The sequence below is a fragment of the Spermophilus citellus genome (assembly GCF_964194105.1).
Source record: "Spermophilus citellus genome assembly, chromosome: 2".
NCBI lineage: Eukaryota > Metazoa > Chordata > Mammalia > Rodentia > Sciuridae > Spermophilus > Spermophilus citellus.
In genome coordinates this window covers 199,670,563-199,694,291 of record NC_138183.1, presented here as the reverse complement: position 1 = coordinate 199,694,291, position 23,729 = coordinate 199,670,563, and the positions used below count along the sequence as shown (strand labels likewise).

At 44.1% G+C, this 23,729-nt stretch overlaps 3 protein-coding genes across 11 annotated transcripts in view; 2 read left to right on the top strand and 1 right to left on the bottom strand.

Moving 5' to 3' along the window:
• Positions 1 to 30: 30 nt before the first annotated feature.
• On the top strand, positions 31 to 1,541 carry TAF10 (TATA-box binding protein associated factor 10). Of its 3 annotated transcripts, none has more exons than XM_081274945.1 (5): positions 31 to 310; positions 555 to 709; positions 929 to 993; positions 1,079 to 1,193; positions 1,376 to 1,541. In XM_081274945.1, the coding sequence occupies exons 1-5, from the start codon at positions 46 to 48 to the stop codon at positions 1,463 to 1,465; spliced, it is 690 nt and encodes a 229-aa protein (XP_081131071.1). In that variant the 5' UTR covers positions 31 to 45; the 3' UTR covers positions 1,466 to 1,541. The 3 variants fall into 3 exon arrangements, with proteins under 3 accessions (XP_081131071.1, XP_081131072.1, XP_081131073.1); XM_081274946.1 differs by having other exon boundaries at positions 145 to 422; XM_081274947.1 differs by having other exon boundaries at positions 150 to 416.
• On the bottom strand, positions 1,516 to 7,609 carry ILK (integrin linked kinase). 5 transcript variants are annotated; one of them, XM_081274897.1, is made up of 13 exons: positions 7,474 to 7,609; positions 6,921 to 7,041; positions 4,090 to 4,255; positions 3,842 to 3,937; positions 3,589 to 3,685; positions 3,413 to 3,496; positions 3,226 to 3,311; positions 2,977 to 3,086; positions 2,737 to 2,864; positions 2,526 to 2,647; positions 2,333 to 2,432; positions 2,094 to 2,224; positions 1,516 to 1,925 (listed from the first exon to the last, which is right to left on the bottom strand). In XM_081274897.1, exons 2-13 carry the CDS (start codon positions 7,007 to 7,009, stop codon positions 1,776 to 1,778), a joined length of 1,359 nt encoding a protein of 452 aa, XP_081131023.1. In that variant the 5' UTR covers positions 7,010 to 7,041; positions 7,474 to 7,609; the 3' UTR covers positions 1,516 to 1,775. The 5 variants fall into 5 exon arrangements, with proteins under 5 accessions (XP_081131023.1, XP_081131022.1, XP_081131024.1 ...); XM_081274896.1 differs by having other exon boundaries at positions 6,921 to 7,086; positions 7,474 to 7,608; XM_081274898.1 differs by having other exon boundaries at positions 6,921 to 7,086; positions 7,343 to 7,523.
• Positions 7,610 to 7,655: 46 nt separating this feature from the next.
• Positions 7,656 to 23,729, top strand: part of RRP8 (ribosomal RNA processing 8) — a 66,009-nt gene continuing 49,935 nt past the window's right edge. Inside the window, exons 1-7 of one of the 3 annotated variants that reach the window (XR_014019722.1) lie at positions 7,656 to 7,885; positions 9,185 to 9,545; positions 9,719 to 10,172; positions 10,258 to 10,387; positions 10,514 to 10,606; positions 10,703 to 10,799; positions 11,008 to 16,085. Coding sequence is in view for 1 of the 3 variants with exons in the window: in XM_081274876.1 (XP_081131002.1) it covers positions 7,787 to 7,885; positions 9,185 to 9,545; positions 9,719 to 10,172; positions 10,258 to 10,387; positions 10,514 to 10,620; positions 10,703 to 10,799; positions 11,008 to 11,127 (1,368 nt within the window). In the remaining 2 variants the exon portion in view is untranslated. Of the gene's footprint in view, positions 7,886 to 9,184; positions 9,546 to 9,718; positions 10,173 to 10,257; positions 10,388 to 10,513; positions 10,621 to 10,702; positions 10,800 to 11,007; positions 16,086 to 23,729 lie in introns of those variants that run through there. The other 2 variants (XM_081274876.1, XR_014019721.1) reach the window with 2 other exon arrangements.

Sequence of the window (23,729 nt, the reverse complement as noted above, 5' to 3'; positions counted from 1 at the left end):
CTGTTTTTTTACCCTTCGGTCATTTACCTAACCCGCCCACAAGCCATGAGAGGAGGTGGGACCCACGGAAGAGCTGACACGGTGACAGGCGGGGCGAGTCGCGGAACGTGTGACGTCACCCCGGGTGTGCGTAGCGTGAGCGGAAGCGGAAGCGCCTCTGTTCGCCGCCTCTCCCACCGGCCCGATGAGCTGCAGCGGCTCCGGCGCGGACCCCGAGGCGGCGCCAGCCTCCGCCGCCTCGGCCCCGGGCCCGACGCCCCCGGTCTCGGCTCCCGCTGCGCTGCCCGTCAGCACCGCCGCGGAGAACAAGGCCAGCCCCGCGGGAACTGCAGGGGGGCCTGGGGCTGGAGCCGCGGCTGGGGTCACGGGACCTGTGGCGGCGCGGGCCGGGGAGCCGGCCGAGCGGCGCGGGGCGGGTGAGGGCCGGGACGGGTGAGGGTGACGGAAACGTCTGGGACTGGGCCCAGCGGCGGGTGAGGGCAGAGGGTACCAGGCAGACCTAGCTGGGACCCTGGGCCCCACCTCTGAGTCTCAGTTTGCTGGTTCTCCTCCAGCTCCGGTGTCAGCGGGCGGCGCGGCGCCCCCGGAGGGGGCTATGTCTAACGGGGTTTACGTACTGCCCAGCGCGGCCAACGGAGACGTAAAGCCGGTGGTGTCCAGCACGCCTCTGGTGGACTTCTTGATGCAGCTGGAGGATTACACACCTACGGTGGGCTTCCTGCCTGAACATGGCTATTAGGCCCACTGTCATAACAATTTTCAGCTACACCTGCGTGCTTTTCAGCGTCTTCTATTGTTTATTCCCTCTGTCCACCCAAACTACGAGCTTCCATCTGATATGAAGACCAAATCTTTTCCCTTACCCTCTTCCCACTTAGCCCATCAGGGCACAGGGATAACACTGACAGTTGTCTAATTGATTTCTCAGATCCCAGATGCAGTGACTGGTTATTACCTGAACCGGGCTGGCTTTGAGGCCTCAGATCCACGCATGTGAGTAAACCCAGGGCAGGACAGAGCTTTGGGTGCTTTGTATGGTTTGTTGTCCATCTCCTCATACCAGTTTTTTTCTCTTTAGAATTCGGCTCATCTCCCTAGCTGCCCAGAAATTCATCTCAGATATTGCCAACGATGCCCTACAGCACTGCAAAATGAAGGGCACAGCCTCTGGCAGCTCCCGGAGCAAAAGCAAGGTGTGAAGGGAAGCTCACTGAGTCAGTAACTACTCTCCACAACAGTAGAGGCTTAATTTATCCAGCAAACCCCTTTGGGGAACTGCATCCTAGGGGAGGTATAAGTCATACTCAGGGTCACCCACATGGGATTGGAATCTGGGATTCCTGTGCTCAGCTGGTACTCTTCCCTCTTCCCTCAGGACCGCAAGTACACTCTAACCATGGAGGACTTGACCCCTGCCCTCAGCGAATATGGCATCAATGTGAAGAAGCCGCACTATTTCACCTGAGCCACCCAACCCAATGTACTTGTCTGTTCCCATGTCCCCACACCAGCCTGTTTTCATAATAAACTTTATTGTGACAGGCGGGGCTGATCCCTCCCATGCTGGGAGACACCTTGTGGCAAGTGACAAAGCTCTGAGCTCAACCCCTTTTGGGGCCACAGTGGTAGGGATGGGAGCAGGGGTTGGGCCCCATATCTGGGGTAGTACCATGACTGGAGGCAGGGGAGGCAACCAGAGGCCTGCTTCTCTGGGGAGGTGTACTCCCCCAACCATGTCTTGACACCTCTGGAGTTCAGGCAGGGACCTTCCAGTCCTATTTGTCCTGCATCTTTTCCAGAATAGGCACAATCATGTCAAACTTGGGCCGCTTGGCAGGGTCTTCATTCATGCAAATCTTCATGAGCTTACACACATGGGGGGAAATACCTGGTGGAATGGTAGGCCGAAGGCCTTCTAGTGCCACCTGCAAACAGAAGGAAAAACAAGGTGAGTCTCAGAATTTGAGTCCATCATGTGAGCAGAGGCCTTTGGTTCTTGAACAGAATGACTGAACAAATTTGGGAAGAGCCTAGGCTCACTACAATGATCATCACCACCTTTGCAACACAAGTATATACAGTTCTACACTCACCTTCATTCCAATCTCCATATTGGAGAGGTCAGCAAAGGGTACCTCTCGTGTCACCAGTTCCCATAGAAGTACTGCAAAACTCCACATGTCTGCTGAACGTCTGTTTGTGTCTTCAGGCTTCTTCTGCAGAGCTGGGGGAATAGCCATTGTTTGTTTCACCTGTCTAGCCTATCCTGTCTCTGCCCCCTCTATTATTGAGCTGGTCCGCCTCTACCTCCCAACGTGATGCCCTCACCCACCTTCAGGGGCCACCCAGGCAGGTGCATACATGCGCCCAGGGCATTGGAAAGAAAACTTGACATCGGCCATGCTGATTCGGGCAGTCATGTCCTCGTCAATCTGAGAAAGAAGATACGTGGAAGCAGGTGAGTACCATTTTAGATAGGCAAAGGCTTTTGGGGCCTGGGCCAGTAATGAACTTGATGGCCTCACCATTACACTTCGACTGTTGAGTGCATGTCGTGGGATGAGGGGCTCTAGTGTGTGCAGGAAAGCCATGCCTCTTGCCATATCTAAAGCAAACTTCACAGCTTGGCTCTGGTCCACGACAAAATCTAAGGGGAGGCAAGAGTCAAAACAATTTGAAGAAGATGTGTACCCCTTCTCCCAGGCCCTCCCTGACAAGTCCAGCATTCCTACTCACTGGTGCCTTCATGTAGTACATTGTAGAGGGATCCATATGGCATCCAGTGTGTGATGAGTGTAGGGTGAGGAGCAGGTGGAGACTGGCAGGCACCTAACACTGGGAGCACGTTCGGGTGTGAGAAAATCCTGGGAGAGGGAAAGATTGTCCCTGGCTGAGAATTATGATAAAAGATCTCCCCTTTCTGTACCATTCAGAGTTCCTCGGAACCAGCAACTTCCAGTTTAGACCTTGCCCCACCTGAGCCGGGGACACTCCTCATTGAAGTCCCTGCTTTTCCTTGTACTCCAGTCTCGAACCTTCAGCACCTTCACGACAATGTCATTTCCCTGCCAGCGGCCCTTCCATAGCTGAAGGACAAGTACAGGTTAGGAGGCTTTAAAGCCACCACTTCTTTGTCCATTAACTGGGAGGAAATCTTAAAAGCAGGTGCAAAGCAGGTAATTTGTGGGGGTTTTGGAAGGGAGGGACAAGAAGGGGAAGAGTCACCTCTCCAGAGTGATTCTCATTGAGCTTCGCCAGAAAGTTGAGCTGTTTAAAGTCAATGCCCGAGTGTTTGTTCAGGGTCCCGTTTCCTAAGAATATGGGCAGGTCAGGCACCCAGCTTTGCCCTAATCCAGCCCAAGGAGCCCAGGATAACACTATTTCAATCCCTCCCCCCACAACAGTGACTCACGGGGCCGAGTACGGGTGGTCCCCTTCCAGAATGTGTCCTTGTATGGAATACGGTTGAGATTCTGACCCATCTTCTCTGCCCGTTCTGGGGAAGAAAAACAGCCTGAGTTGTGGTAAAGAGGGAAGAACACAGGCAGGGAAGGACAAGACAAGAGAACCAAGGGGTAAGGGATGGACCTCGGAGAAGCTCTCTCAAGGGTGCCTTGGCTTTGTCTACAGGCATCTCGCCATACTTGTTACAGATGCTGACAAGGGCTCCATTAGCCACCAAATCCTGGAATGAAAAGGTGGTTATGATGAGTACCCCTGCTACTTCCCTGGCAGTCAACAATCCTTTTGAGTGTCACATGATAGTACCGATAGGATAGGTTGAGGTTTTAGGCTCACTTTGCTTCTTACCCGTCCCAGGACTTAGGGCCTGAGTACTCACCTCTGCCACTTGATCCTGGCCCCAAAAACAGGCATAGTGCAGAGGCACATTCCCATGCTCATTCACTGCATTGATGTCAGCCTTATACTGCAACAGCTGGGCCCCATGGCCAGACAAAAAGAAGAGATAGAAGGCAGTCAGTCCCAAATGTGTTCCAGCATGGAAAATGGGAAGGCACCTTAGATTATAAGTGCCTGCTGACCTCATGGTATGTCTGTGATATGGGTGATGGAGGGTTTTGTGCATACCTTTTGTACAATATCACGATGTCCATGACTAGCTGCCAGATGCAGGGGGGTGTCGTCCCCACGGTTCATCACATTGATCCGTGCCCCCCTCATGATCAGCATCTCAACCACTGCAGAGCGGCCCTCTCGGCAGGCCCAGTGCAAGGGAGAAAAGCCATGATCATCCCTTAGAAAAAGGGCAAGAGTCACTGAGCTGAAGGTGGTCTGGGAAAAAGCCTTGATTCATGAAAAACGGATGGTTATTCTGTACACTCTCTGGTAAGGCTCCCTTCTCTAGGACTTCTCATTCATGCCAGCAACTTCCAATTGTCCAATTCACTTTCCCCTGAGCTTGACACCCAACCAACCATCTAGAAAACTTAACTTCATGGGAAAGGAAACACACTGTTTAACTCTGATATTGAAACTAATATCTAAAAAGGAATGGAATTAAAAATGATGATTTGGAGGGATTTATAAAGAAAAGGGGAAATGCTTTTGATTACTATGAGAAAACACCACACAAAACATGATTCTCCTACTTAGCAGTAATGGACAGAAAGTATGAGAATGGTTGTTTAGAGTGAAAACCATCCCTGTTTTTTTTTCTTTTCCCAGGGCATATGTTTTATAAAGTAAAAGAAGTGTACAAGCAAAACAATTGGGTGGGAGCTAGGACGGCCTGACAGCTTGGAGCCATAAAAGGAAATTCCCTCTTGTCCTGGGCTTTTGATCTGAGGGGCGGAGCAGGGGGCGGTCCCAAGCCCTGGCCACAGCCTCCGGATGCCTTACTGCTGTGGTCACTTCCTGCGGGGGCTCTAGATGGGGAGCCTGGAACAGATCAAGGGTCTGGCCACCCAGGTGCCCCAACGAGTTGAAGAGTGTGTGTGTGTGTGGGGGGGGGGGGGATGGCGGGGCAGGGGGGTTGCTTTTAACGAAATAATTTCCCTTCCACAGTCTGTCCTCTTCTACTCACAAATAGCCAAAGTTTTCCCAGGAGGTGGGCATCCCCGGAAGCTTCACCCTCACCCCCCCAGCTTTGCCTCCCAAACCTTCAATTTATACCCTTATCAGCTTCCAGCAGTCTGTGACCCCAAATTTGACGGCATAGGTATGGGCAAAAGGGTTCTGTCCACTGTCAGGCTGCTTGTTACTTCAAAGTCTGGACTATTATCTCAAGCAGGCCTGCAGGGAATTAACCACCACCTCATATCCAGCATATAGACAGATTGGGCTCCCACACTCTAGTACCTCAAACCAGCAATGAAATCTTCCGATATCACCAATGCTACCTCTTCACCTTTTGGCAGTGAGGAATCTTCAAATATGTCTGTCACACTGGGCAGCTCTGCCTAAACCTCTAAATTTCCTCAGAACAGAATAATTACTGTACCCACTCTCTTATCAGAGTACCCTTTATGAATTATATGGGAAATGAAACTAGTGATTTTGCAAATTATTAAAGAAAAACAGCATAAGACTATTGGAACCAGTGCAGCCTGGACTAAAATGATAGATGATTCTGATCTCTCAAACCTAAAGAACAATCACTCCCACACTTAAAAAAAAAAAAAAAAAAACTAAAAAATTAAAATCCACTATCCTGAATTGCCAACACTACTGCTTGTCTTGGTTTCTTGCGTCAGGCAACATTGAAAACTAATCCACATTTGTTTTCTCTTATTTCCTCACCTCCCATTCACTTTCCACCTGCCCAAGTCACCACCTTGAGGACAAAGATTATCTATGGTTGTGGGACTAGCACCCACCACAGGAGGTATTCAGTACAGTTCCTCAATTGAAGGAACCCTATGTAGTTTGATTTCTTCACCAATTAATCATCTGAAACAGCACTCAGAGATCATAAACTATATTCTAATTGTAAATGCAACAGTAACTTCAAAACGTTTAGGTTCTCTGACTTCTCAGTAGCCTATACTATTATTCACCATTCCCTCTGTTAATACATGTATTCTCTAACCTTTATTTTCTATTTCTTCAACTTCTGATTGTATCTTTTCAGTCGGCCAGGCTTTTCATCTCCTACTGAGACAATCTTCACTATCATGTACATGCTACTGTATCTCCAATCTGCTTAGAAGTCAGATTTCTCCCCTGAACTCCAAATCTATGTAAACCTACTTAACATTTCCAAGTTGCTGTACAATCACCTTAAGTTTAATATGTACAGAACAGAAAGCCTCAACCTTCAGTTTTCTCCATCTCAGTAAAAGCAACCACTAGATCTGTCCAAGTGCCCAAGTCAAAGCCATCCTTCATTTTCCACACCAAGCCCATTAATTTTTCATCCTTAAGATTTCTGGAAGCTGATCACATCTCATTTTTCACCTTCCCAAATGTGATCCAAAACATCACTTCTAGGATGAACTAGGAAATTGCATGCTTTTCACAAAGCATCTAAGATGATACTCATGGAATATCTTATCACTACACAACCTTAAAACCAAGCTCTTAGAATAGAAGCATGACTCCTGCAGGTCTCTCCAGCCATTTCTCTTGTTCTTTTTCACTTATACCCAATGCTCCATCCCACAGAGCTCTTCTATCCTCCAGCAACATGTAACTCCAGACAATATCCTGGCATTCTGTGCTGTCTTGCCTCCTAACGTTTGCCCATGTAGTTCATTAAGGCTATGAAGCTCTTTGCAGCCTCTGCTTGTGAAACTTAACAGTTAAGATTCGGCGCAAACACTGCTTCCTCTGTGGAGACCCTTTGCCCACGACAGGCTGTGCTTAGCGCTCATTACATTGGATGGCTAAGTCAGCAGTCCCCCACTGGATGTGAGCACCCCACGTAGTGGAGAAAGAGACTTCCAACCGCTTCAGCTCACCCTTGGTTGAGATCGTTCTCCGTGTTGTCCAGCCACAGGCGCACGGCAACCGCGTTGCCCTCCCGGCACTGAGTGAAAATGTCGTCCATAGCAGCGTCCCGGCGAGGGGGAAGCCTGGGGACTGTGGGGGTTCCCAGGGAAGGGGGATGAGCCCGAGCTTTATCCGCTAGAGGGAAAAGTGTTGGTGCTGAGGAGGGGGCTGGGCGTTGTGCCCTGGCTAATAGTGGTCCGTGAGAGAGTTCAGGGAGAGTGGATAATCCCCTGGGCGCGAGGGAAAGGAAGGTCCAGGAGGGGTAGGAGTGATCACGAGGCTATCTCCAGAATCCAAGTCGCACAGCAGGCGCGGAGACCCTACCCTCGAACAGCGCTCAGAGTGTGTGTGGGGGGGTGGGGGATGGGGAAGTGGCTCTGGCTCCGTTTACCCTGGGAGACCGGATGGGGGTCCTTCCCGAGGATCGCTCTGGTTCCCTACTCAGAACTCAGGCTGAGTGAGGAGTAACGGGTTGGCAGGGCCTCAGTCTTGGTCAGCGGGCGCCGGTCCTCCCGCACTCACCGGGTCTCGGGCTGGAGGCGCCTTCTTCGGGGAACTCCCGTCCGGCCGCGCCCGCCGCCCGGCCCCGCCCCACCCTGGCCGTCTACGGCCACCGCGGGCCGCCTTCCCTCCAGTCCTATAACCTCCCTTGCCCTTCTAGCCCACGAGAGCCTACACTCGATGGTTTCTGCGTCACACAGGCCGCTCTAGCAGCCGCTGTCCTTACTCTTTGGTTTCCGGCTATGTCCTGGTGAGTCTGGACGATTTGACTTCCGAGACGCTGTATGCACGTGGAGAGTAGGGTGGGCTTTGCCACTCTGCCCTCGCAGCCCACATGTTCGAGGAGCCTGAATGGGCCGGGGCGGCCCCAGTAGCCGCAGGCCTTCGGCTGGTAACCCCACAGACTCGGCCAGCGGCAGCCTCGCAAAACAAGGTAAGGGACTCCTTAGCGATAGCGGGATTGCATCAGGCCGCGAATCAGACCCTAATGGATCGCGGTGATGGGGCATGCCTTGCCTGTACGTTTGGGAGAGGGGGCATTTACAGCACAGTAGGTGATCTGAAGATCAGGATCCGAAGTAGTTGGTTGAGTAGAATTTGTTGAAGAGAAGGAGGTTCCTTGGACAGGAAAGGGGCAAGGAGCATTTGCTGTTCTGTTAAAATCCCTGGATTGGAACACCGAGTAAATGAAAGGGGGTGCTGTTGAAGAAGTAGAAGTTTTGCATATGTTGAGGCTACAGAAGTCAATGAAGTGTGTTTGGCAGGGGGGTGATTTTTTCAGATTTGAATTTTGAAAAGGAGTTCTCTTCCTCCCTTCCTCTTCCCTCTCCATTCTCTTCCCTCTCCATTCTCTTCCATCTCCATTCTCTTCCATCTCTCTTCTCTCGAGGTTTTGGGAATAATCCAGGACCTTGGGCATTTTGGGCAAGCACACTACCACTGAACTGCATCCCCAGCCTTGAAAAGGTTATTGGTTGCAGTGTGGAGAATAGATAATTGAGTGGAGAGAGTAAGAGTGGGTGACAGGGAAGAGTTGTCAATATTGCTATTCAAGGGGATGTAGGGTTGATCGAGAACCTTCAAGGTAAATACTTAGCCTAGGAACACTCATTAGGACTTTTAATCCTGAATCAGCTTCCCTTTTCCTTTAACAGTAGACCTTTTCTTTTCAGGCTCAGTAGATGTGAGGACTGCTGTACTTCACAGGCTTTTTCTATCCTTCAGTCAGTCTCCAACATGGACTGCCTACTTTGTTTTCATCCCCACAGCTCATCAGCCTAATCCAGGCCACTGGTCTCTCTGTGTAGCTTCTTCCTTTCAGGTTGTTCTGTATACTGCAACTATCACATTTACTACATGTGATCCTGTTCCTCCTGTGTTGAAGAAACCTCCCTACTTCTAAAGGTATCAGCTGGAGGTAAAAGCCTGAAACGAGGGACTGGAATGGTCTCACTTTGGTTCCCTTGCTTGTGGCCTTAGCATACTCCCCTGGGGAACCTCAATTACTAATCATTTACACATTGAACAGAATAGGGTAGGAGGTTTTTCGGCTCTCTGGCCTTTCCAAAGGTTGGGGTGATGACATGAAAGTTCTGGATCTGGAAAACTTCACTACAGTTGAAGTTGACTTGGAAAATCCAGATGCCTCTGCCAATATCTGAACCAGGTCTCTATCTCTCCTTTCTTGTCCTCACCCGTTCTCACCCTATTCTCATCCTTTGTTTTCTTCCAGGGTTCCAAGCGCCGCCAGCTTTTGGCCACATTACGGACCCTAGAAGCAGCATCTCTTTCCCAGCAACCCCCTGGTAGCCCACCTGGCAGTGACTATGAGGAGGAGGAAGTTGTAGAACAGAAGAAACAACTGCCAAAGGCCTTGTTTGCCAATTCCTCTGCTAAAGGAGGGGGAAAAAGGAAGAAAAAACGTCCAAAACAGAGCCCACCTTGCAGTGATTCTGAGGACAAGGAAGTAGAAAGGAAGAAGTGTCACAAACAAGTTTTTGACAAAGATTCTGCTGAAGAGAAGAGAAAGAGGAAACACCAAAAACAGACTTCTTCAAACCCAACCCAACACCTGGACAGTGTTGACGAAACAGGTACATTGGATGTGTATATGTACATGTAGTGGAGGGATCATTCAGCTGATTGTACAGAGGATATCCACCATAGGCAATGAGTACTTTTATCCAGGCCAGTCTGTCTTCAGGACTATGGCCAGAATTTAGGGGACCTTGCCTCAAATAATACCTTCCTTTCTGCCTCCCTGCAGACCACGAAGCCTGGAAGAGTAGTGCTACAAATAACCTGCCCAAGCCAAGCCTTGGGTCTCCTTCTCCTAAACACCCGCGTACCTTGAGCCGCAAGCAGTGGCGGAATCGGCAAAAGAATAAGCGGAGACACAAGAACAAATTTCGTCCACCTCCAGCACCAGACGAGCTTCCTGCCAAGGACTCCACAGAGGACACAGAGGTGCCTCCTGCCCCCACACCAAACAGCCAAGAGACTCGGGCAGGAGCCCTACGAGCCCGCATGGCCCAGCGGCTGGATGGCGCCCGATTTCGCTACCTCAATGAACAGCTGTACTCTGGGCCCAGCAGTGCTGCACAGCGTCTCTTTCAGGAAGACCCTGAGGCTTTCTTTCTCTACCATCGCGGCTTCCAAAGCCAAGTGAAGAAGTGGCCACTGCAGCCAGTAGACCGCATTGCCAGGGATCTTCGCCAGCGGTGAGGGTGGGCTCTTTGAGAAATGGTTTGGGTCATTCAAGGGCTCAGATCAGACCAATGTGTGACCGTTCTCTTCCATTCCCAGGCCTGCATCCCTAGTGGTGGCTGACTTTGGATGTGGAGATTGCCGTCTGGCTTCAAGTATCCGGAACCCTGTGCACTGCTTTGACTTGGCCTCTCTAGATCCCAGGGTCACTGTGTGTGACATGGCCCAGGTAAACCCCTGTATGTATCCGGCCTGTACTCTTTAGTCCCTCTTCCCCCCATTCTAGTATCCAATCCAGTACTGAATGTCTCTTTCAAGCACTATATGTTTCATTCAATATTCCCACTCTCCACAGGTGCCTCTGGAGGATAAATCTGTGGATGTGGCTGTATTTTGCCTTTCACTGATGGGAACCAACATCAGGGACTTCCTGGAGGAGGCAAATCGGGTATTGAAGCCAGGGTAGGAGCCCCTAGGATTTAGATACATATATATCTGTATGCATGTATCTGCACATTTACACAGAACTTCCTCCTCTTCTCAGGGGTCTTCTGAAAGTGGCTGAGGTTAGCAGCCGCTTTGCGGATGTTCGGGCCTTTCTGGGGGCTGTGACCAAACTGGGCTTCAAGGTCATCTCCAAGGTGAGAACCTCAAGAAGTTTGTTTCTATTTTTGTCTTATGTGTAGTGTTCAGGAAGGAGGCATAGACATGTGAAATAGACATTTTTCTCTCTAGAGGCACAATTCTCAGGAAGCCCTATGAAGCTGTCTTATTAGCGGAAGGATTTAGAGGGAGGTGTTTTGAAGAGTTGTGTGCATTTGGAGCTCACTGGGTCTTTTCTTCCCCTAGGACCTGAGGAACAGTCACTTCTTCTTGTTTGATTTTGAAAAGACTGGGCCCCCTCGGGTAGGGCCCAAGGCTCAACTTTTAGGCCTGAAACTTCTGCCATGCCTCTACAAGCGCAGGTGACCTCTGGACACTCCCTGAAAGGGGAGGCAGGTTCAGAACTCTCAAGACTGAATCCAGCCAAGCTGTGGGCCATGACCTAGTATTGCCTTCCCTCTGTCCCAAGAACAAAGTATGATAAAACCCCTGTCACAGCTCTAAGTGAAGTCTTCTCAGTTACAAGGAGCATAACATCCCTCGGGCAAGCTAAAGAATAAGAAATTTGCTGTGAGAAAAGGAAGATATCTGAGGAATATAGATCTTTAGACCTCATGAAAACTAGTTGGTTTGGAATTGAAGGTTCTCTGGATTTGGCTCTTCTTTCCATCTCTCAGAAGGCACATGGGCTTTTTGTCCTGATCTTTCCACTGTGCTCTTTTCTGATCTGTACTGACCAGCCTCTGCTCACTTCTGTCCTCTCAGCTTTAGTCTGCCAAGGCCTTCAAGACTGCAGACAGGTAGCTTGTCTGTCATGGCAATTACAATCTTGGCCTACTATTTACAGCTGGAAGTCATCTAATCTCTGATTATCACATTTCTCTCTTGGAAAATGCTAAAATTTCTGTCTTACAGCATTGTTGTCTGGGTTAACTGAGGAGGTCTATAGCCAGGACTGGAAACATAGAAGGTGCTGAATAAACTAACTCTGTCTATTATATGTTGTCTTATTGTTCTTTGAAGACCTTTCTTGGATCTGGTAGAAGGCTGAAGTGAATAGATTTGTTGACTGAGAAAGACTCTGGTAGACTTAAGGTTAAGACTTTCAAGAGACTCATTTCATGGGATTCTTAGAGACTCAATGTATTTTGAACTGTCCTTGGAAAGAGGTAGTCCAGGAGTTGAGTTTCTATTCATGCACAGCTAGTTGATGTCACACTGGTATAGGCAATTGTGCTGCTTATGGTCTGTCTATTGTTTTTGCCTTGTAGTGGGCCCAGATCAGCATGTCCTCAGAGGCTATAGGCAAGCAAGTCTAGTGCTAGGGAAATTTGAGATAGGATGACAGATCCTAAGCCTCCCTTAGAAGGTAGCTGCCTTGGACCCAGGTGTAAAGATATAGCCTCTTCTGTCTAAGAACAAATCTGAGAGTGCCTAATAGAAAAACATAGGTAACAGGGCTCTGAGCCATTTGGATGAGCTGTGAACCATTCAACATAAGTAACACAATGCCTTTGCATGTTTTGTTCTCTACTGACTTTAGCAAAGTTTTTCTCATCTGACTTTAGGAAAGTTTGTCATCCTAAATATCGTCGTTACATATTCCCCCACTCCCAAAGCAGAATTATTTTTCATCTGTGTTCTCAAAGTACTACACAAAGAGTTAGCATTTAAATACTGTGTGTTGTAGTTACTCTGTTGATTAGGTTTCAGTCTTCTGAGCCATATTTAGTTTTGTGTTTCCACAGCTTATCACCTGAGGTATAGCCAATGTACTCATTTACCTAGGGAAGGCTAAGAAATGATAAGATCTATTCGAGTTGAGATTGATGAGAGTAGCAGTATTGTAAAAGTCTAGGTTTGTAGCATAAGATCAAAGTGTTGTGGACTAGTGATGAAAGAAGTAGGAGAACTTCATTAGATAGAATTGGTGGGATGTCAAGGGTGGTTGAGAGAATGGAATCTGCAGGTTTCTGGCTTGAGCAACTGGGTGGGATGATGATACCTGTTAAAGTGTTCAGGTACTCATCAGATGTCATTTGAAAGAGAGACAAGCTAGGGGTAATGGTGCATGCCTATAGTCCTAACTACTGCAAGGCTTAAGCAATAGCTAGAACTGGGTTGTGTTTGCTCATTTGAGTCCAAGAGTTTGAAACTAGCCTAAGCAACATAGTGAGACCTGTCTCAAAAGAAAAAGAAAGGAAAGAAAAATATGAGACATGGGTGAAATTGTGCTAGGGATTTGGGGATGTAACCTAGAGGTGGTAAAGTTGATGGAATAGATAAAGTATTAATGATAGGGAAAAAAAAAAAAAGAGAAAGTGGCTCAGAATTGAATTCTGAAGTGCATTTAATAGATGGACAAAGGAAAATTAACCAGTAAAGGTGACAAGATGAGAAGGTTGAACCATAGAGGAGTAAAATCAGAAAAGTAGTTTTTTTAATACAGGAGGAATGGGCACATTGTCAACTATCATATGCTGTTGAGAGGACTGTTTGAGAGAGAAGTCAGATTGCAATTGAGTGAAGATTGCTGCACAATGGTGAGGGCGGTTTGAATTTGTCATTTCTTGAATTTACAATTTTACCAGTCAATCTAATGATGTGGTTGTCCTTATCTACTCAGGAATCTGGGTATAACTGTGAAAGAGGTGAGTATTATGGGATCATCCAGAGTTGATGTCATGCAACTGAAATGAACGGATAATGAGCAAAGGAGTTTTAGGCTATCACATGTAAGTGATGGCTGTGCTGAATTGTGGAGTTTTGTAGAACAGGTAAGAGAGTGGAGATCGGAGTAGGTTTTTGTATGGCAAGTTGTACGATAATCAGACAAGTGACCTGGGAAGATGGGAAACTTTCAGAAATCAGAAGCCTGAATTATTAATTTTAGAAGCAGAGCAGCTCCAGGTGAGGGTAGTCTAGGGTGTGTCCACTGGGGTAAGTGCCTAAGAGGCGTGAAAGGGAGGTTGCCTGGAGATTGGATAATGAACTGAGGGTCAGGTATTATGGGGAGGGGGTTGTCTGTGTAGATTTGAATTTCTCCAGAATTATAGTAAAGTTGACAGTGGAGCAGGTACCAACTTCTTGAAGGGAGGAGATGCTCCAGAAGATCTATGGACAAAGAAAGGGAGGGAGAGGGCAGGATGGCATTTATTTCAAAAGAGCAGAATTTATACAACCTACTAGAAAGACGTCCATGTTAGGGGTAATGTGAGCTGGTGAGTGGAGCTGGCTGCCAGGCAGCCAACATAAAATGCTCTGACAGTCCTCTCCAGTTTCATGGAACTTATTGGGAGACTATTGTGGCATGAAGTAGGAGCTTCCTGTAATAACCAAGTGGGAGGCAATCCATAAAGATTAATAAATGTGTTTTGAGTATCAAAAGTATATCACTGTAGGATACACAATCATCTTTCATAGCTAGCTCCACATTTGCCTTTTTTCCCGAATGTTACTAACATTCATAGCTCTGGAGTATTTCCTATGTTTTCTCATTAAACTCAGCAGGCCAGCTGAGGTCTGCCTTATAATTTGGATACTCCCTTTGCCTATTCTGATTGCAGCCACCTGAATAAACATCTCTCTGAATCTGACTCAGGCCCTAGTGTCATCACATCAGTCATCCTGATTCCAAAAGCAGGACTCTCCTAAGCCTGATCTGGGTCCTGGCTTCTCTGTCATCAGCTTCAGGACAAACTTGTTCAAGTTCATTCTTGGGTTTCAGTGTCTTTTGTTGAGAGTCCATACTAATAGAAAAATAATGTATATTTCATTAAGGAATAATAGCTTGCTCACTGATTAAGGAACTGGAAACCTGTGTGGCTAAAACTGATTGAAGAAGGGACAAGAGTAGTAGGAGAAGATTGAATTAGAAGGGTATTACTGTTAGAATATGAAAGGCAGTGGTTCTCAAACTTTAGAGTTCATTAGAATCACCTACAAGGCTCATTATTGTGCAGATTTCTAGCCTTCTCCCTGAGTTTCTGGGTCAGTAAATTAAGATCAGTCCCCACAAATTCTTTTCTGGTTGTTTGAATTTTTTCAGTGAAACAGGAAGCAAATTTGTTGGTTGAAAGTGAGAATGGCGAGGAGGTATTGGGGTTTAAAGGAAAAGAGAAGTAAATATTATTTCTAGGAGAATGGATGAAGGAATGATTGAACTAGTGCTGGCAGCATTTATAGCATACTAGAAGTTCAAGTCATAAGTAAAAAGGATGGGATAGGAGCAGATTGGTACAAGATTGTTTTTCAGAAAATTTGTTTCTCAGTGTACAGCGGGTCTGTCAGAACCTAACCCCTTCTTTAGGGAGGGGCAGGATTTTGCCCTCCTACTTCAAGTCCCTTGGAAACTTCACTGGGACTATTTAGGGAGCATGAGGTACTTATTCCTACAGCTGAGGAATGATGAGTTTGGAGTCTGATCCCTACCCTGGAAATGTACAGGGCAAGTAAAAGCTCACAAACTCTTTCAGTGGTGGGGTCAAGAGATTGCTGCTGCTTTGACATTGGTCTCCATTTCCAGAATTTCCTCTGGCAAGTGATGCATGTGTGTATCCTCTTTCCTTGCAGGAAAGAGGGAACTGTGGGGTTGGGTCTTTGGTCTTGTCCAATAGGACCATTTTGAAGAGGCTAGGAGACTTGGCACAGATAAGTGAGGAGTGTGCCATGTGGGCTGGGGAGGGAGTTGGAGGGTTCCACCCAGAATATATGTATCCACCAAGGTCTCTAGGTGACAGCAGGGATTTACCTATGAAATATCTGTCAGGCACATAGGACACATAACCTCCCAGTCAAGCCAGACTGTTTTACCCCCTTACTTTCTCTCTCTCTCTCTCTCTCTCTCTCTCTCTCTCTCTCTCTCTCTCGACTTGGGCACACAATAAATAGCAGCAATTAGGTGGAGATGAAGTATGGGAAGAAAGAGCACTCCTCCATTCCCCAAAGCAGGCTCCTTGACTTTTAAGTGGGGCAGAGCTGAGAGGGGAAAAGATTTAAAGCCATGACAGGTACAAATTATTTATTGTTAGACATAATTAGATATTATTTGAAATTATGTTTTGTCTTTAAACTGGTCATAGAACTACAGGTTTGGTGGTGCACACCTGTAATCCCAGCAGCTCGAGTGGCTAGGGCAGGAGGATTGCAAGTACATAGCCAGCCTCAGCAAAAGTGAGGCACTAAACAACTCATTGAGATCCTGTCTCTAAATAAATACAAAATAGGGCTGGAGATGTGGCTCATTGGCAAGTCCCCCTGAGTTTAATCCCTAGTACAAAAAAAAAAAAAAAAAACAAGAAGAAGGAGAAGAAGAAGAAGAAGAACTATCTGTTAACTAAGAATCTCTCAGACTTGCTGCAGCTTTTCTCCATAGCAAGGAAAGAGTCCTCTCCAATGAATACAGTTTGCAGAGATGGTAAGAGAAAAGAATAAAGTTGGTTTGGATGTCTATCAGTCTGGGCGTTGTCTTGTTCAGCATCCCTTTTAGAGGTCTGCAAGTAAATAGGTCTTGCTTCCGCAGTTGTGTGCTCCTGCTTTTGCTTCCATAATACAGTCCTAAGCGAACACATCTCCAAAAGAAACAACATGATTTTGGCAGAGACAACAGTTCAGCTTCAAACACTAACCCATTATGTAATTGCACAAAGCCCTCTATAACTTATATAGACAGGAACTAGTAATTAGAGCCTTTCATTTCCAGATCATTCTCTTTCCAGGTGACTTCTCTGACCAGCCACCTGGTTCCAGGACATTTCACCGCTGCATTAACTACCTTACTGGTTTAATTGCTTCTGCTTCCCAAAGCAATTCATTGTGCACATAGCCAAGTGATCTTTTTAAAATGTAAATGAGATTATGTCATTTCTCTGCTTAAAATCCTTCAATGGATTCTCATTGCCTCGAGAACAAAAAACAGACTTCTTCCCAGGCCCTGTGTGATCTTGCCCAAGCCTTGCTGTCCAACTGTGCCTTAACCCACTCCTCCCCCTCTCTCAGAACTCCAGCTACACAGGCTTTCCATTCGTTTCTCATGCATCCCAAGTTGTTTCTACTTTAGGGTCTTTTACACATGTTGCTTCATCTACCTAGAACTCTTTCCCAGGTGAGTTCATTTTCATCTTCCAGTGATTTTTTTAGGATGCACACACACAGACCCACACCTCAGATAGAACCCCTTTTGGTTCAATGTATTGCATTTATCTTCTCCCATTCTGGTTTGTCTTTTTACTCTCATTACGGGTGCTTATTGATGAACAGATTTTTTTGTTTGTTTGGAAGAGAGAGAGTTGCAGTGTTTTGCACAGACTGGCCTCAACAACTTGGGCTCAAGCAAATCTCCTGCCTCAGCCTCCTGAGTAGTTGGAACCACAAGTATTCATGGTATGCCCTGAGCAGAAGGTTGTAATTTTATTTTATTATATATTTTTAATTTCGGGGTTTTTGTTGTTATGCTTTTTAGATATATATGACAGTAGAGCATATTTTGACATACATCCATGGAGTATAATTTATTCTAATTAGGATCCCATTCTTGCAGTTATACATCATGTGAAGTTTTACTGGTCGTGTATTCATAAAGACATAGGAAAGTTATGTTGATTCATTCTATCATCTTTCCTATTCCTGTCTTCCCTCCCTTCCCTTCTTTTTTTTTTTTTGGTACTTAAGGATCGAACCCAGGGGCACTTAACCACTGAGCCATATCCCTCAGCCATTCTTTATATTTTATTTAGAGACAAGGTTTTGCTAAGTTGCTGAGCCTGGCTTTGAACTCATGGTCCTCCTACCTCAGCCTTGCCAGCCAGTAGGATTACAGGCGTGCTCCATTGCGCCTAGCTCTCTCCATGTTCTTGATTGTTTCCTTTGATGTGAAGAAGCTTTTTAGTTTGATAAAATCCCATTTATTTATTCTTGATTATACTTCTTGTGCCTTAAATGTACTGTTGAGGAAGTCAGCTCCTAAGCTGACATGATAGAGAGTTGGGCCTATTTTTTCTTCTAGTAGTCATAGGGTCTGTGGTCTAATGCCTAGGTCCTTGATCTACTTTGAGTTGATTTTTGTGCAGGGTGAGACATAGGGGTTCAATTTCATTCTACTACATATGGATTTCCAGTTTCCCCAGCACCATTTGTTGAAGAAGCTATCTTTAGTGTATGTTTATGGAGCCTTTGTCTAGGATGAGATACCTGTATTTATGTGAGTTTATCTCTGTCTTCTATTCTGTTCCACTGGTCTTCATGTCTATTTTTGACTGTAGTTCTGTAGTATAATTTAAGTTATGGTATAGTGATGCCTCCTGCTTCACTTTTTTTTTTTCTCATTTTTTTTATTGTTTTATTTTTTAAATACATGACAGCGGAATGCATCACAATTCTTATTACACATATAGAAAATATTTTCATACTTCTGTTTATATATAAAGTATGTTCACATCAATTCATGTCTTCATACATGTACTTTGGATAATGATGTCTATCACATTCCACCATCCTTGCTAATCCCCTGCCCCCTCCCTTTCCCTCCCACCCTTCTTCCCTATCTAGAATTTATCTATTACTCCTATGATCTCCCTCTACTACCCCACTATGAGTCTGCCTCCTTATATCAGAGAAAACATTCGGCATTTGGTTTTTTTGGATTGGCTAACTTCACTTTGCATTATCTTCTCCAATGCCATCCATTTACCTGCAGATGCCATGATTTTATTCTCTTTTATTGCTGAGTAAAATTCCTTTGTATATATATATGCCACATTTTTTTATCCATTCATTCACTGAAGGGCATCTAGATTGGCTCCACAGTTTAGCTATTGTGAATTGTGCTGCTATAAACATTGTTATGGCTGTGTCCCTATAGTATGCTGTTTTTAAGTCCTTTGGGTATAGTCGGAGGAGAGGGACAGCTGGGACAAATGGTGGTTCTATTCCCAGATTTCAAGGAATCTCCATACTGCTTTCCATATTGGCTGCACCAATTTTCCTGCTTCACTTTTCTTGCTAAGGATTGCTTTGGGTATTCTGGGCCTCTTTTATTTTTCCAAATGAATTTCATGACTGCTTTTTCTATACCTATGAGCAACATCATTGGAATTTTAATAGGAATTGCATTAAATCAGTAGTATGGCCATTTTGACAATATTAATTCTGCCTATCCAAGGACATGGGAGATCTTTTCATTTTCTAAGGTCTTCTTCAATTTCTTTCTTTAATGTTCTGTCGTTTTCATTGTAGAGGTCTTTTACCTCTTGTTAGATTGATTCCCAAGTTTTTTGTTTTTTGACACTACTGTGAATGGGATAGTTTTCCTGATTTCTCTTTCAACTGATTCATCATTGATGTGTAAGAACTCAATTTATTGGTGTTAATTTTATATCTTGCTATCTTTCTGAATTCGTTTATGAGTTCTAGAAGCTTTCTGGTGGAGTTTTTTTGGGTCTTCTAAATATAAAATCATGTCTTCAGCAAATAGAGATAACTTGAGCTCTTCGTTTCCTATTCATATCGCTTTAATTTCTTTCTTTTGTCTAATTGTTCTGTCAAGGGTTTCAGGGACTATATTGAATAGAAGTGGTGAAAGAGGGCATTCCTGTCTTGTTCCAGTTTTTAGAGGGAATGCTTTCAATTTTTCTCCATTTAGAATGATGTTGTCCTTGGTTTGGCATAGATAGCTTTTACAGTGTAGAGGTATGTTCCTACTATCTCTAGATTTTCTTGTGTTTTGAATATGAATGGATGGTGAAATTTGTCAAATCCTTTTTTCTGTACCTATTGAGATAATCATGTGACTCTTCTTTTCATAAGTTTTCAAAAGCAATGCCAGTATTTTATTAAGAATTTTTGTATCTATGTTCATCACGAATATTGATCTTAAGTTTTCATTTCTTGATGTATCTTTGTCTGGTTTCAGTATCAAGGTGATGCTAGCTTCATAGAATGAGTTTGGAAGGGTTCCCTCCTTTTCTATTTCATGGAATAATTTGAGGAGTATTGGTATAAGTTCGTCTTTGAAAGTCTGGTAGAACTTGGCAAAGAATCTGTCTGGTCCTGGGCTCTTCTTTTTTGGTGGACTTTTGATGTCATTTTCAATATCATTGCTTGAAATTGATCTGTTTAAATTTTCTATATCCACCTGATTCAATTTGGGTAGTTCATCTCTCTCTAGAAATTTGTCCATATCTTTGTGATTTTTCCATTTTATTGTAGTTTCTGATTACTCTTTGTATTTCAGTAGTTTCTATCATATTTCCTTTTTCATCCAAATTTTAGTAATTTGAGTTTTTTTCTCTATTAGTTTGACTAAGGGTTTATCAATTTTGTTTATTTTTTTCAAAGAACCAACTTATTTCATTTAGTTTTTTGAAGCTTTTTTGTTTGTTTCAATTTCATTGATTTCAACTCTGATTTTAATTATTTCTTGTCTTTTACTGCTTTTGGTGTTGATTTATTCTTTTTCTAGGGCTTTGAGATGTAATGTTATTTGTTGACTTTCTATTCTTTTAACAAATGAACTCAATGCAATGAACTTTCCTCTTAGAACTATGTTCATATTGTCCCAGACGTTTGATATTTTGTGTTGCTATTCTCATTTACCTCTAAGTATTTTTTTTCTTTCTTTTTTTTTGAATTTTCTTTTAAGCTTTCCCTGTGAGCTCAAAAGTGATTCAAGAAAGGTTTTGCTAAACAAACTGAAGCACACTTGTCATTACATTAAAAGGTAAGAAAACAATTTAAGGAGACAGCCAGCATCAAGGGCCCAGAAACACTGTGGTGCCATAGGTCAACTCACTCACTCAGACATATGTATACCAGTGTGAATCTTTAAAATTCTACCCCAGTCTTGGCCTTGCCCCCACCCCCACCCCCCACCGCAAAAAAACTAAAACAGAAAAAAAGAAAAGCATCTGCCTCCTTCCAACAGCCAGAGACAGTTCCCAGAGTTGTCTCTGAAAAGGAAAAAGTATTCATTATGATTTTAGGCTACCATGTGTTTTTTTAAGACAATATAAGGAAAGGAAAAATCAGAATATTGACCAAAGAGCAGTGAACTCCTGCTGTCAGCAAGCCTCTTCAGGGCTTGGTTTTCATGTGTCCATCTGTGCCCTGGGAGTCATCTTGTCCTCTGGGGTCCATCCCTCCCTGGTTGCCAGGGTACCACCTCACAGGGGGTTGGCCAGCACCTTTTTCCATGGATTGATCATGCTGGGGTGGAACTCGGTGTGATGCAGGGTTTGCATTGTGAGGTGATCACTCCTCATGAAGTGTTTCTCACACAGTGTGGGTCCTGCAGTGGCCAGTCAGCTCATATGAGCTGGAGAACTTTAAGGCAGTCTGGCCACGTGTGGGGAAAGGGCCGTTCATTCTGTAATGGGCTTTGAGATGAGAGCATTTTCCATAGACTTTCTCACAGTCAGTGTAGGGCCATTTCAGGCAGGAGGAGGGAGACTGGCAGGGGCACTGCTAGGACCCTGTGGAAAGGACTCTACCCTGATTCAGTGGTCACTTCGCTGTTGGATCCCATTTCCTTGTCAGGACTCTCCAGACTGTCGCTTTGTACACGGATGGGGTCTGGATCGGTCCATATTTTTAAATTTTATCCCTGATTTCTTCTGCTATTCTTTGGTCATTTAAAAGTGTTATTATTTAGTCTCTAGGTATTAGAGTAGCTTCTAGTATTTTATCCTTGATTTCTAATTTCATTTATTTATGATCTGATATAATGCAAGGTATTTTCTCTCTGTCCCTCTTTTTTTTTTTTTTTTTTTATTTGTCAAGAGTTACTTTGTGGCCTAAATATGGTCTATTTTAGAGAAGGATCTATGTGCTCCTGAGAAGAAAGTGTATTCAATCATTGATGGATGTAATGTTCTATATGTCTGTTAAGTGTAAATTATTATTTGTACTTTTTTAGTTCTGTAGCTACTTTATTTAGTTTTTGTTAGGAGGATCTATCCAGTAGTAAGAGAGGTGTGTTAAAGTCACCCAGTATTATTGTGTTGTGGTCTGTTTGATTCTTGAAATTGAGAAGGGTTTGTTATGCATGTAGATGCTCCATTATTTGAGGCATAAATATTTATGTATATCTTATTGAAGTATAATTCCGTTAAGCAATATGAAATATCCTTCTTTGTCCCTTCTGATTAACTTTGGCTTGAAGTGCACTTTATCTGATATGAGAATAGAAACCCCTGCTTGTTTATGAAGTCCATGTGAATGATATGTTTTTTTCCCATCCTTTCACCTTTATTCTGTGGATATCTTTGCTTATGAGGCGAGCTTCTTGGAGATAGCATAATTTGGTTCTTGTTTTTTAATCCTGTCTACCAGTCTTTATCTTTTGATTGATGAATTTAGGCCATTTACATTCAATGTGATTATTGAAAAATGATGTTTATTCCCTGTTTCTGGTTTTTAATTTGAATTAGTTTCTCCTTTGATTGACTGTCCTTCTAGTGTAATTCTTTCCTTTGCTAGTTCTCAATTTTATTTTTCATTTCTTCTGTATGAAATATTTTGTTGAGTATGTTTTATAGTGCAAGCTTTCTAGTTGTGAATTCTTTTGACTTTTATTTATCATGGAAGGTTTTTATTTTATTGTCAATTCTGAAGCTTAATTTTGTAGGATATCATATTCTTGGTTGGCACTGATTTTCTTTCAGAACTTGCTGTATATCATTCCATGTGCTCTTAGCTTTAGGGGTCTAGGTTGAAAAATCAATTGATACCTAGATTGCTTTTCCCTCTCATTTTTCTCTGGTAGACTTTAAATTGTATTCTTATTCTGTACATTAAGCATTTTCTTCTTCTTCCTCCTCCTTCTTCTCTTCCTCCTCCTCCTCCTCTTCCTCCTCTTCTTCTTCTAGTTGAAAGTGGACACAGCCGAGGATAGAACCCAGGGCCTAACATGCTAGGCAAGCGCTCTACCACTGAGCCACAATTCCAGCCCTAGGTATTTTCTTAATAATGAGCCTTGGTATGAGTCTGTTGCAATTTTGTACATTTGAGGTCTTGTAAACCTCCTATATTTGATTTTGCATTTAATTTTTATTAGATTTGAGAAATTCCCACATATTATCTCATTGAAAAGATTTTGCATTCCTTTGGTTTTTATTTCTGAACCTTCATCTATCCCAATAAATCTTAAGTTTGCTCTTTTCATGTTACCCCATATTTCTTGAAAGTTCTGTTAATGGTCTCTTCTTTTTACCATGATCAACTTTATTTTCAAGATTATATATTTTTTATCATTGCCTGAAACTCGGTCTTCCAAGTGGTCTAATCTGTTGTTCATCCTTTCCATTGAATTTTTTTTTTAGAACTTTTTTTTTAGTTGTAGATGGATACCTTTATTTTAGTATTTTTTAATGTGGTAAAATAAAAATAAAGGTAAAAGAATACAAGAACCAATCCTATATGAACTAATCAAATATCTTAGTCCTCAAAGTACTGGTCCATGAAAAGTAACTGCCTTCAAAAATTGCTAGAAATATGAGAACCCAATGCCTCATGCATGTGAGGCAAGCACTCTACCACTGAGCCACAACTTCAGCTCTCCACTGAATGTTTAGTTTGTTTTATTGATTTCTTCATTTTGAGGATTTCTGCCTGAGGTGGGTATTTTCCAGAATCTCTCTCTTTATTAAAGTGCTCTTTCACTTCCTCTATTTTTTCCCTTAAATCATCCTTTACCTTGCAATCAATTTAATTATGAACATTCTAAACTCATTCTCTGACAATTCTTCCACTGTGGTGTTGATGGATTCTGTTATTGAAATATTTTGGTTTGCTTTGGGTGATTTGTTTCCTTGCTTTTTCATGTTGTTTTTGTGTCTACCTAACAGTTGGTTTTGAGGGAGCAGAGTTTCTACCCAGTGGACATTTAGTGTCCCTGAAGGTTTCCAGTGCCTCACAGTTTTTAGGGGGAGACAGATAATAACAACAACCAAAGCAATCAGTTTACAGCATTAAAC

What these genes read in the sequence shown, in the direction of transcription:
- TAF10 (XM_081274945.1), top strand. Translation starts at nt 46, where the DNA reads ATGAGAGGAGGTGGGACCCACGGAAGAGCTGACACGGTGACAGGCGGG. An exon ending in GAGGCCTCAGATCCACGCAT is followed by an intron (nt 994 to 1,078) that starts GTGAGTAAACCC and finishes TTTTCTCTTTAG; the next exon opens with AATTCGGCTCATCTCCCTAG. An exon ending in GCTCCCGGAGCAAAAGCAAG is followed by an intron (nt 1,194 to 1,375) that starts GTGTGAAGGGAA and finishes CTCTTCCCTCAG; the next exon opens with GACCGCAAGTACACTCTAAC.
- ILK (XM_081274897.1), bottom strand. Translation starts at nt 7,009, where the DNA reads ATGGACGACATTTTCACTCAGTGCCGGGAGGGCAACGCGGTTGCCGTG. An exon ending in GAGAACGATCTCAACCAAGG is followed by an intron (nt 4,256 to 6,920) that starts GTGAGCTGAAGC and finishes CCTTTTTCTAAG; the next exon opens with GGATGATCATGGCTTTTCTC. An exon ending in ATATGGAGATTGGAATGAAG is followed by an intron (nt 1,926 to 2,093) that starts GTGAGTGTAGAA and finishes TTCTGTTTGCAG; the next exon opens with GTGGCACTAGAAGGCCTTCG.